Raw genomic sequence first — 12,510 nt, 5'->3', positions numbered from 1 at the left:
GAGTTTACTTCTTGCTTCAGGGTTCTTACTGCTTGCATCTGCCCGAAGCTCAGGCTTTCAGTACTGAATCACAATTATTTAACTTTTATATAAGGCTTTGCTTCTCTACAGTATTCTGCAAGAAGCTGACTAGGGCTGTGGAATGGTGCAGCTTTCCTCCTTTACTTAAGATCATTCTGTGTCTTGAATAACTATAAGTTGGAAATAAATTTAAAATTTACTTTGATAATTTAATGATTTTAAGCAAGAAATTTCTCTAAGTCAGAAATATTTTGGGATTAACTAAGAGGCAATCAGATAAGCCTTCCTCTGTATCTTTGGCTGTGTCTCAGTATTTCGAAATAGCTGTAAGTCATTTGCTGTCTAGTACTTTACCTTTATTGTCTTGGCATCACTTTTCAGGCAATTTGTAATGCTGTTTAAGTGCTGTCTTTTCTTTATTATATTATGCATTTGTTATTTTACAATTTTATCTACCAGGGATTGCCTCTTTGCAAATCATTTTTAAAAAGATGCAGTTTTCAAGGCATTAGTGTTAGGGAAGCATCTATCAAAATGAGCTCAGTCTTAAATGGGCAAACTTTTATTGATGGAGTTTAAAGAATTTTATGGCATCCATCGGGTGCCATTGATAAGAAATGTAATATCCTTTTTTCAACACTATTTTAACATTTAGCAAGTATTTGAAAAGCATAGTTCTCACCATTGGAAAGGGACTAGGTAAGAAATGTTAAGATTAATGATAAAATGATTCTGGTCTTCATGGGAAGCTAAGAAGCTGCAAGAGGAGATACGTATACGTTGTTTACTCACTCATTCAAGCAATGTTTACTGAGGTGTTGCTATATGCTAGAACATGGTATGGTAGCCTCTGAAATTATAATATTGAGCAGCAGAGGCACAATTCTCTTCCTAGGGTTTACCGTTTGGGGCAGGGTTTAAGGGGTGAAGGAGGATTCACCAAAGAAGTAAGTTTAAAGAAGAAAAGGAGGCAGATGGAAAAATGCTGAATATGATCTAACTTGGGAAAGAAATGTTAGGATTTCACAGAACACTGAGGTTATGTCATAGGATGCTTTAAATCAAATTCCAGAAAAGCTCTTTCCATTTGAAAGCTATTCCAAAGCTTAAACAAAATGCTGTGTGGTTTCAAGACCAGAAGTCTGAATTGTTTCTAAAATAGGTCAACATATATCTAACAAAAGAATATTGGTTATATATATTATAATTATATATGAATATTGGTCCAAGGAATAACTTGAACTAAATATTGATTTCAAGTCCACTTAATTGGTATACCTATTAAAGTAGAGAAATTAATGGTTAATTTTGCTGTTTACTCTTGCTTTTATATGTTCAGAAAATTAAGTTAAACTTGACAGAGACTGTGTCAATAATCTTCCTAGTAATTGAATACATTTGATATTTTCTTTAAAAGAACAGAATAAAGAAATTATCTGACACCATTAAGATTATTTTTAAGCATATAGCTGTTGATTTTATAAATAGTCCACCTAAATTTTCCTAACACTGGATTTGTGAATAAGAGAAGTTGTTAGAGAAAGACCTGGCGAGTGTTTATTTTCCAGGTATTCTCCTTAAAGAAAAAGCTATTAAGTCTTCACCTCTAGAGTTGTTCTATTTAAGGAAGCCTGGATCCCTGGTGAAGAGGATTACAAAATTCAGGAAATGGCAATTAAAATGCTAATCCCTCTTGAAAAATTCTGGTTTAGAATCTGAGGCACTAATAGAGAAAGTGGGAATGATTGTTTTGAGAGAACATTCATTTAACTTTTTTTTAAAAAATGCAATTACACTCTACACTAACAAGGAAGAATAATCAAGCCTTCATGCAGCCTTTAATGCGATGTCAAGAATGAATGAACTGTTGAAGTTTAACACTATTCTAATATGGTTGTGACTGGTGGTCGATGACTCCTAAACTTTGGGAACTGTGGCTAGTGCTTCTAAAAATCTGAATTTTGGGGGCACCTGGGTGGCTCAGTCGGTTAAAGCCTCTGCCTTCGGCTCAGGTCATGATCCCAGGGTCCTGGGATTGAGCCCTGCATCAGGCTCTCTGCTCTGCAGGGAGCCTGCTTCCTCCTCTCTCTCTCTCTGCCTGCCTCTCTGCCTACTTGTGATCTCTGTCAAATAAATAAATAAAATCTTTAAAAAAAAATCTGAATTTTGGATCTCATTTAATTTTATTCAATTTAAAATGGATATGATTGAATTACTAGAAAATTTTAAATGTTTGAAACAACATAGGCATGTGAATCTTCTGTTTCGACTATAAATTTTATGAAATTTTAACACAGATCAAATATTTGAGATGTCCCACGAAATGTAAAATAACCAACATATTTTAAAGAATGAGGATGATAGAACTGTAAACTATTTTTACTATAATTTTGTAGTGATACATATTGGTATATTTTGGATATATTGGGCTAAGGAAAAAATACATTATTGAAATGACATTCACCTTTTTGTTGTTGTTACTTTTCCAAATGTGGCTACCAGAAAATTGAAAGTTACTATATCTCTTTTGGACCATGCTGATTTAAAGAGTTGCTCTAAGACATCACTGAAATTCATTCGATATGCAAAATGCAATCTGGTTCAGCAATTAAATCATATCAAAGACCATAGTTCTCCCCTCTCTTGCTCTACCATCAGTGACTTGTTATAAGCAGTCACTGCATCTGATAACTAATTTGATACCATTTACATTTTAAATTCATAATAGCTATAATCTTTTATTTGCTATTAGAAAAAATAAAATTTTGCATAAAATTTTACCCAGGGAAATCAGTGAGAAATTGCAACAGAGGCATTATATGATTTTGTTTGAGTATTATTTTGTGTTGGATAATACACAGTGTGAAGCACTTAAAGTACTTAAACTGTACCTGGGAAAGTTTATGGTATCTATTTTCTAATAGGTGTGTTCTTTTCATCTTTTGTTTTATCCTCACCTCAAACAAAATGGGCAGAAAGCAATGGCTGATGTGTAGTTCTTGCGGTTTTGTCCAGTATCTCCAGTAAGCAGTACATCATGATTATATCTCATTGTTCATCTGTCAATCCTTCTAGGAGGTGATTTCCTGTCCTTTCTGAGGAAGAAGAAAGATGAGATAAAACTCAAACAATTAGTGAAATTTTCATTAGATGCTGCTTCTGGTATGTCCTATCTCGAGAGTAAAAACTGTATACACAGGTAAGAAGAACATTTTTTGAACATTTTCTGGTTTTACCAATAGAATGCTAGAAAAATGACATATTTACTGCAATACAGCACTGATGTTCTTTCACAAAACTTACATATTTTCTTGTTGGATTTCATGTTTTGTGGGAAGCCTTCTTGGGTAGTTGTTTTTATATAGTTTACAGAAACATTTGTCTTTTGTCTTACTTGAGGTAGGTACACCTCATTAGACAATAAGCTACATCCTGATTAAAATCTTTTGTATTTTAATGATGAATGACATACTGATAAGATGTACCACAAGTTTGTCATGTAATCAGCTACAATCTTATAGCCAAACAAGACTCTTCATCTGCCCCCATTCTCATTTTGCAAAGAAATTACTTATAAAGTCATGGAAGAGCATAATAGTAAAACAATTCGTGACAGTGAATTGGCCAAGGGTAGAAGATACTAGCATAATAGCTGTTTCAAAGGAGATTTTAGAAAACTTTGTCCAGTTACATCAAGAGCAGTGACTTGGTTGTAATGTTTTTATAGATTATGGTTTTAGGTGCTTATAGCTGCAAATGTTCTTTACTGCTAAATGTCAGTACAACATAAGATGTCTTGCTGATTTCTTGAGAGATCCTAAATATGGCTAAGTGTATGTAAGCAAAAGGAAGTGGGGGCAGTGATGCAGTTTTTATTCACTGGAAATCGCATGTAATACTATTTAACATGGAGCAAAGTTCATTGTCAGGTTGAACTATTATGGACATGGTCTAAATTGGTTCAGTTATTGATGTATGTTTTCTCTGATGTGTTTCATTAAGCACGCTTTGATTTAACATTCTGGTAAAATTGTGTAATGTGTGATTATATAGCAGAAAAAAAGTACCTTCACCTGAAATGTATACTGATTTGATCTCAGTGTCAGTGGCATGTCCCATCTGCCCCACCCCAGCCCCTATCCCCTGCCTCCGTTTTCTAGTTGGGCCAAGAAAGAATTTAGAGCCCAGCTCTCGAGTAAACAAGAATTTAATAGCAGTGAAAGCAAAAGTAGACTCTTAAGGTGGACGAGTGGACAGACCTAGAGACCGCAACTGCACTAGGGGTTGGTGTGGTCTTTCTCTTTTATGCTTGCAAGGGTTATAGCTATTGTGGTTTCTGACTAGGGTAGTCTATGAAGGAGTTTTGGGCCCCATATGGCCCTTATCAGAGCTGTCATAGACCCATATTCTACTGCAAGGGGAATAGAGGATCAAGACCACAGTATAAATGTGTTCTCCTGAAGCTATAGGTCATTGTACGACAGCAGTTACAAGGAAGAGTACATGTGTGTGCCCCCAGAGTTTTTCCTGGCTGTTTGAAACTTGGTTTCCATCCTTTGTTAACAGTCAGAAAACACCTGTTACCTGCTCATGTCTGCCTACTTTATCAAATAGATTACTTAATCTTTCCAAAAAATTGTGCTGCATTTTCAATTTTATTCTAAAACTGAAATGATGGCTTCTGTTTCCACTATCACTCAGTGGTCACATATGAAACCCAAATGGTTTCATCATTTGGGTATAACACCCAATGCTCATCAAATCACATGCCCTCCTTAATGCCCATCACCTAATTATCTCATTCCTTCACCCACCTCCCCTTCAGTAAACCTTAGTTTGTTTCCCATAGTTAAGAGTCTCTCATGGTTTGTTTCCTTCTCTGATTTCTTCCCATTCAGTTTTCCCTCCTTTTCCTTATGGTCCTCTGCACTGTTTCTTCTATTCCACATATGAGTGAAACCATATGATAATTGTCTTTCTCCAATTTTTAAAAGATTTTTAAAAAGTATTTGATTTTGGACAAGAACTGAATTATCATTAATTTCATTAGAAGAAAGCAGTTTTTGTTAAAAGTAACAATGAAGGGTTTTATTCTTTATTTAGAGAAAATCTATAATTTTGGCTACTCGGGTGTTAAAGGTACTTTAGGCATCAAATTTCCTACTGTAGTTATTCACTTTGTCTCATTTTAAAAGATATATATATTTTATAAACAAATAATGTATCATTTGCCCCAGGGGTACAGGTCTGTGAACCGTCAGGCTTACATGCTTCGCTCACCATAGCACATACCCTCCCCAATGTCTATAATCTAACCACCTTCTTCACAGCCCCCTTTCCCTGGCAACCCTCAATTTGTTTTGTGAGAATAAGAGTCTCTTATGGTTTTTCTCCCTCCCGATCCCATCTTGTTTTATTTTTTTCTTCCCTACCCTCCAAAACCCCAACTTTGCCTCTCAAATTCCTCATATCAGGGAGATCATATGATAGTTGTCTTTCTCCAGTTGACTTATTTCGCGAAGCATAATACCCTCTAGTTCCATCCCCATCATCGCAAATAGCAAGATTCATTTCTTTTGATGGCTGCATAGTATTCCATTGTATATATATACCACATCTTCTTTATCCATTCATCTGTTGATGGACATCTAAGTTTTTTCCATAGTTTGGCTATTGTGGACATAGCTGCTGTAAACATTCGGGTGCACGTGCCCCTTTGGATCACTACATTTATATCTTTAGGGTAAATACCCAGTAGTGTGATTGCTGGGTCAACTTTTTGAGGAACCTGCATACTTTTTTCCAGAGTGACTGTACCAGCTTGCATTCCCACAGTGTAGGAGGGTTTTAGATTAAGCAAATGAAACAATCCCAGCAGTGTTTGAAAAAAATTAGTTTCACAGCAGATTTTAGGATGGAATGAGACAGTATGAGATTAAGGGCAGGAGGATCGATTAGGAGGCCAATTTAACAGTCCAGAAAAGGGTTAAGCTCCCAAACTCTGGCAGTAGCATATGGGCATGAGTATATGGGTTGGATGAGGGTAAAAAGAAATTTAAAAGAAACTTTTTTAAAAATAAAAATAAATATAAATATAAATATATATATTATATAAAATATATATATATATATATATATATATATATATATTTTAGACTGGTGAATAGAACAGAGCCACCGCCTTGATTTTGGGTATATTTTGGTCTCTTAGAAGAAACTACTTCCCAAAATTTTAAAGAAAGAAAAACTTATATATATACAAAAGTAAGGGTAAACATGATGAAGGGATGGAATATGACTATAAAGATGAAAATTTTTTAAAAAATCTAAAAAAAGGATTGATAAGATAAGTTGGTTGGAAAAAGTAAGAAAAAGAAAGTGGAGAGAATTTGCTCAGGCTGGAGACTAGAACAAAGCCCTGTGCTAGATTTAGGGTATATTTTGATCTATTAGAAGAAATTGAATCCCAAAACTTTTTAGAAGAAAAAACTATATATATATATATGTGTGTGTGTGTATATATACACACACACATACATATATATACCATATATATACATATATACCATATATATATACACAAAAAAATAATAAAGTTAAATACAATGAAGGATAAAATATAAACTATAATAATGAAGGTTTAAAAAGGTTTTTTAAGAAAGGTATTATTAAGATAAACTGTTTAAAAAACGTTAAAAGAGGGGCGCCTGGGTGGCTCAGTGGGTTAAGCCGCTGCGTTCGGCTCAGGTCATGATCTCAGGGTCCTGAGATCAAGTCCCGCATCGGGCTCTCTGCTCGGCGGGGAACCTGCTTCTCTCTCTCTCTCTCTCTCTCTCTCTCTCTGCCTGCCTCTCTGCCTACTTGTGATCTGCAATGTCTGCAACGGAGCAGACTTCTAAAAGTTCAGATTTTGTTCCACCGCTTGCCAGGAGCTGGCCCCTTCCCCCGCGGTCTATCTTCCCATGGCTTCAGATTCACTGCTTCAGATTCTAAAAGGTCCTACCTTTTAGAAAGTGGTCGATTTTCTGTTTCTAGAATTGCTGCTCTTTTTCTCTTTGATTTCCTGTTAGGTTTGTACGTGTTTGCAATGGTTTGATAACTGTCTAGCTGATCTCCTGCTACCTGATGTCATCTCAGCCTGCTACTCCTCCACCATCTTGGCTCCACTGTCTCCTTTTTCTCCAAACCATTAGACTATCTATAGCTTAAAGTTACAATGAATAAACAGCATTCAAACTTTTTAATTTTTTGTCAGTTACCAGTTCCAGTCTTTAATTTCTGTTGCAGTGTGGTTGAGGGAATTGTTTCAATTTCTTGCTACTTTTGTAGTGATTGCTTTTCTTACAAATGGATGCCTGTATTTTTTTTAAATGCGGTATCATCAGAATTAAAACCATTCTAAGTTGTATGACAGGTTTTAAAAACTTATCCTACTCACTGGATCATAACATTATCTGGTGTAATGTTAGTTTCCCGTTTTCCTTGTTAAGAACTATTACGCATTCACACATTTTTGAATGTTAACCCCTGCTTGAGCACATATCCTAGAAGGCTGTACTTACTCCTGTACCATTTGCCTGTGGGGAAGGTTCCTGATTGAATGTCTTAAACAGTATCACTGAGAGCAGGTTTAACAAATAGATTTCAGTGCCAGTTTTCAGTGATTGGCGGTGGCTTTCTTTGTTGTGTATTGAGAAGGATTCCAGGATCAGCAACAAAGAGCCCACTGATTGATCAGTCACATCTGTTAGTACCCTGATAAGCATTAACGCACAAGGCCCAAATTTGTCGTCCATGGCCTAGAATATTTTCTTTTTGTGTTTATTTTAATAAATGCTTTTCTTTTTTATATGATTGTCCTTATTAGCTATATATACCAATAATTTAATGCTTTCTGACCAACACTTCTGATTTCTTCTAAATTATGTGGTATTCTAATTTTCTCTGTTGATCCTGAGTAGCGGATGAATAATATGATACCTCTAGCCAGTGGTCTTTTGTTGCTCTTGAAATTTATGTAAATGCTCTTTTGGATGAATTCCTTTTCTTTTTCTTTGCATTTCAGTACCTCACCAATCTGTGAAAATAAAATATTCTTTGTATTGAATTTTTTATAGAAATGAATTGTGCCATAGAACCCTATTCCTATGTGTTATCCTATGAAACTGTTTCTGTAGTAGTAATAGTAATTGTAATGAATTTCAACTGATTTGTAGTTGAAAGATGCACTCAAGACATGTTACATATTTTTTCTTCTAGGAAATACCTAATATATAAATATAAATATATAGTATTCACTACAGTGAAAAGCATTTTTCCTCATTGGAAATGAGGAAATTTAAAATGCATTGTTTTAAAAATTGATTAATCTGAACACGATCAAATCTTGCAGTTTCCAAGTAGTAAAGAAAGGCACCCAGCTCTATTCTTGACATCCCCAAATGTTACTAAAAATAAATATATATCTATGAATTATGAAGTCTTTGTCCCACAGATCAAAGCAAAAATTTTTAATGTGCTTTAAATTTTAAATTTTATCCCGTTCAATGATTAGAAGTCCCTGGAATACAGTACTTGAAAATATTTCTAATTGTGTCTCCTCAAAATAGTATCTTAAGCTGGGGAGACACATTTTCTTTCTTCAACTTTGTTTTATTGTTTTGATTACTATGGGAAGAGCAGAGCAATGTTTTATGATAGATAAACAAGTATGACAGCTATAAAATGGAAACAAGTAATTGCATAAAGAAATGGCCTGCTTTTGGAAAATGTTCTTGTTGAAATTTCCATTTAACTTCCAGAAGGATTCTCTTGATACTCTAAGTTTCTAATTGGAACTATTTCTGTTTATAGCTAGTGAATTGCTGGATATTTTGTGTTTAGTTGTAATCAACTGCATTTTCTTTATAATTATTCTATAGACGAGTGTAAGATTTTTTTTCCTACTTGTACTTTATTTGAAGATTTGAGGCACACTGATAAACTTCAGGCTCTGTGTGTGTTTGCTTAAAATGATGTTACTAGATTGTTAGATGTCACTCTAGAAAAAGCATTAAACCGGATTAATTTTGGTGTTAAGTGGATTGAAGCTTGACATTACTCTAGATATAAGTGGAAATGGCATTTATGGTTTTATTGCTGAGGAATCGTACTGCAAGATTTCTTTTTATTTGGGTTTATTTCTGAAAGTTGGCTTTCTGCCGTGTTCCTTGGTGTCTGTGGAAAGTAAAGAAAGGATAAGCTTTTGATTGGTATGTATTTGTGTTAAAGACCAATCTGTGAGGAATTTTGGAAGTGTTTCTTAATTTCATGATATTCTGTGTTAAAACCAGAAAAGGTGTTTTTGGAGAAATGCTTGTAGAAAATGATTTTGTTTTCTAATTTTAAATATTGGACTGCTTTCTCTTTGTTTTTGGTCACTTTACTGCAGTGATGTTTTGTTGCTATGGAGTAAGGATAAAAACTTTGCAAATTAAAGTTCGTAAGATCAGATTGATTGTTTAATAAGGGTTTTGCTTATCCATTGAGAATGAAGATATTTCCAGCACTTCACTAATGTGAACAGTTGTCTTCTCTGTGCCAGGCTGATGTCAACAAGAATCATTCTCCCTGCCATCAGGTAGATGTAACACAGATAATAATTGTGCAAAAAGATAATCAATTTAGTGATAATTTGTGCAAAATGCCATGAGAGTAATATTAAGAGTGTCTAATATGACTTTCTAGTATGGGGGTTATGCTGGGAGTAATCAGGGCTATGGTGAGAGCCGTCCGTAATTCAGGAGATATACTGTTTGGGTGAGATTTGGTAGATGGATGTGTTACTGAATATTGCAGCTGAAGGAGAGCTGAAAGCAAAGTTAATAGGGGTTTTTCATAAGAGAGCAGGACTTAATCATGAAACTATAAAGAGTTCAGTATTATCAGATTGGGAAGTCCAAAGGACGGAACCAGGTAAACAGGGTCATTCTCACCAGGGGCCATTTAACTTGGCTAAACGGCAGGAGTATCTAGCTATACACTGGAATGATTTTAAGAAAGTCAAAATGCTATGTTTTTAACTAGAAAAGTAACTCGAAAATAATTTACAAAATCCTGAGAAATGAATCATCTTATGAAAAGGAGTAGGAATGGGACTGATTTTATTTTTAAATTTCATTAGAAAAACTGATTTAGGAAAGCTAAGACTATCCAGAAAAAAACAATAGTACATTTCACTGAAATATGTTCTAGAAAGAGGTTATTTGACCCAGGGATTTTTTTTTTTTTAAGATCTTATTTATTTGACAGAGAGACATCAAAAGTAGGCAGAGCAGCAGGCAGAGAGAAAAAGGGAAGCAGGCTCCCTGCTGAGCTGAGAGCCCAATGTGGGGCTCGATCCCAGGATCCTGAGATCATGACCTGAGCCGAAGGCAGAGGCTTAGCCCACTGAGCCACCCGGTGCCCCGACCCAGTGTTTTCTGAATAGCCTAAGGAATGTGTACTTTCTTTCTTTCTTTTTTTTTTTTTTAAGATTTTATTTATTTATTTGACAGAGAGAAATCACAAGTAGGCAGAGAGGCAGGCAGAGAGAAAGAGAGGGAAGCAGGCTGCCTGCCGAGCAGAGAGCCCGATGCGGGACTCGAGGACCCTGAGGACCCTGAGATCATGACCTGAGCCGAAGGCAGCGGCTTAACCCACTGAGCCACCCAGGCGACCCAGGAATGTGTACTTTCTAAGATAAATTTAAGTTGCTGCTTCTGTCTCCTTTTAATTTTTTTGTGATTTCATATTTTATGAAGCTAAAGGTTTGGGTATGATATTTTTTTTTAAAGATTTTATTTATTTATTTGTCAGAGAGAGAGGGAGAGAGAGCGAGCACAGGCAGACAGAGAGGCAGGCAGAGGCAGAGGGAGAAGCAGGCTCCCTGCCGAGCAAGGAGCCCGATGTGGGACTCGATCCCAGGACGCTGGGATCATGACCTGAGCCGAAGGCAGCTGCTTAACCAACTGAGCCACCCAGGCGTCCCGGTTTGGGTATGATATTAATCATCTACATTCTCCAGTGATTCTTGAAGGTTTCTCTCTCTTTTTTTTTTTTTTTCAAACTACAGCTGATAACCTAGCATTTCAGCTCTCCCTATGCTTTCAATATACAGAAAATGCCAAATTCTTGTGCCAAATGCATCCTCATATCATTTTTTAGAATTTCACCTTTTATATCTCTCACGAATTGCCCATTTATTCAGTATAAGCGACCTTTAGATCAATTTGCAGATTAAATAATTGCAGCCCAGAGATTACATGAAGGTGATCTAAACAGTGGCAGAGCCACTGCTAACTAGATCTTAGATGTGCTGACTTCATTCCAGCACATTCCCAGTCGTTTGAATGCAGGTGTTTTGCTCCATCTCATTCAAGTGTTTGTAATCCCAACAGCTGCCCTTCATCACTTACCGAAGACTAGGCATTGTGCTAATTACGTGCTGTAGATGCAATATGTGAGAATGGAAGCTTCCTGAGGGCAATGATTTTTACCCATAGTGTTCACTGTTGGATTTCAAAAGCCAGGAACAGTGCCAGGTACTTAATGGTAAATGAAGAAATCCTCAAAACAACAATAGGTATGATTGTTAGGCCCATTTTATACACGAGGAAACTTATGGTTAGGGAGGTTGATTATCTTGCCCAAGATGGTATGAAAAGAAAGTGACAGCTCCAAGATAGGGATCTTGGCACTCTGGTTTTAGAGCTCATACTCTGAATCACTGTCCTGAACTCAACTGCCTTCTGTAAGAAATGCATCTTCTGACCAATTAGGAGATTCAAGGAAGAAGGCCAGATGGGATTCTGAGCATGATGGCTCAGCTTATATTTAACATCTGGACTCTTTATGTTCATGAGTAAAAACAGAAGAGGATGTGGAAGCCTGTGATATATAATTTTAGAAAGATATACCAAGGTGTTTTTGTTATTTTTGATAAAGAGTTGCTGGAATGAACCAGCATTTTGTTATTGCCTCTCATTTAATTAGAACTTGAGAAATTATTTTTGTATTTTTTCATACACTATTGTTTAGATGCCCCCTTCTGCTTTATCCGTTAATTAAAAACACAGGATTAGCATAGAAATGTGATAATCTCTGTTAGTTGACTAAGCATTTATGACTGATTTTCTTGTTCCAACATTTGATTACAATTTTGAATATATTAAGCTGTAGTTTTATTTTTAGCCTCTAAACCAATTTTCCTACAGTACAGAAAAGGAGTGCTCAATAATTTCAAATATTTCAAAAATATGCAGTCCTTCTCTAACCTTTTTTTCCCCTACTGCAGTTTGGTATTTGCATATGCAATGTGATTATCATACAAAAGATAGCACAAAAGCACCTTTCTAAAAATTATCCTGGTACTTTATTCAGTGTCAGAATTTCCCATCACTAGTTTCATTGATTTTTAATTAAGGATTTTTTTCCTTAAAGTCACATGCCTGTTGCCAGGAATGAAAAAGG

General features: G+C 35.6%; 1 protein-coding gene across 3 annotated transcripts in view; it reads left to right on the top strand.

Annotated features, from left to right (window-relative positions):
• The window catches only part of FER (FER tyrosine kinase), a 536,624-nt gene that overhangs the window by 408,150 nt on the left and 115,964 nt on the right, over positions 1-12,510 (top strand). For all 3 annotated transcript variants that reach the window (XM_044264382.1, XM_044264368.1, XM_044264376.1), the window contains exon 17: positions 3,097-3,220. In XM_044264382.1, coding sequence (XP_044120317.1) covers positions 3,097-3,220 — 124 coding nt within the window. The remainder of the gene's footprint in view (positions 1-3,096; positions 3,221-12,510) is intronic.

Source organism: Neovison vison, chromosome 1 (genome assembly GCF_020171115.1).
Source record: "Neovison vison isolate M4711 chromosome 1, ASM_NN_V1, whole genome shotgun sequence".
NCBI lineage: Eukaryota > Metazoa > Chordata > Mammalia > Carnivora > Mustelidae > Neogale > Neogale vison.
This window is presented reverse-complemented; position numbering and strand designations above follow the sequence as displayed.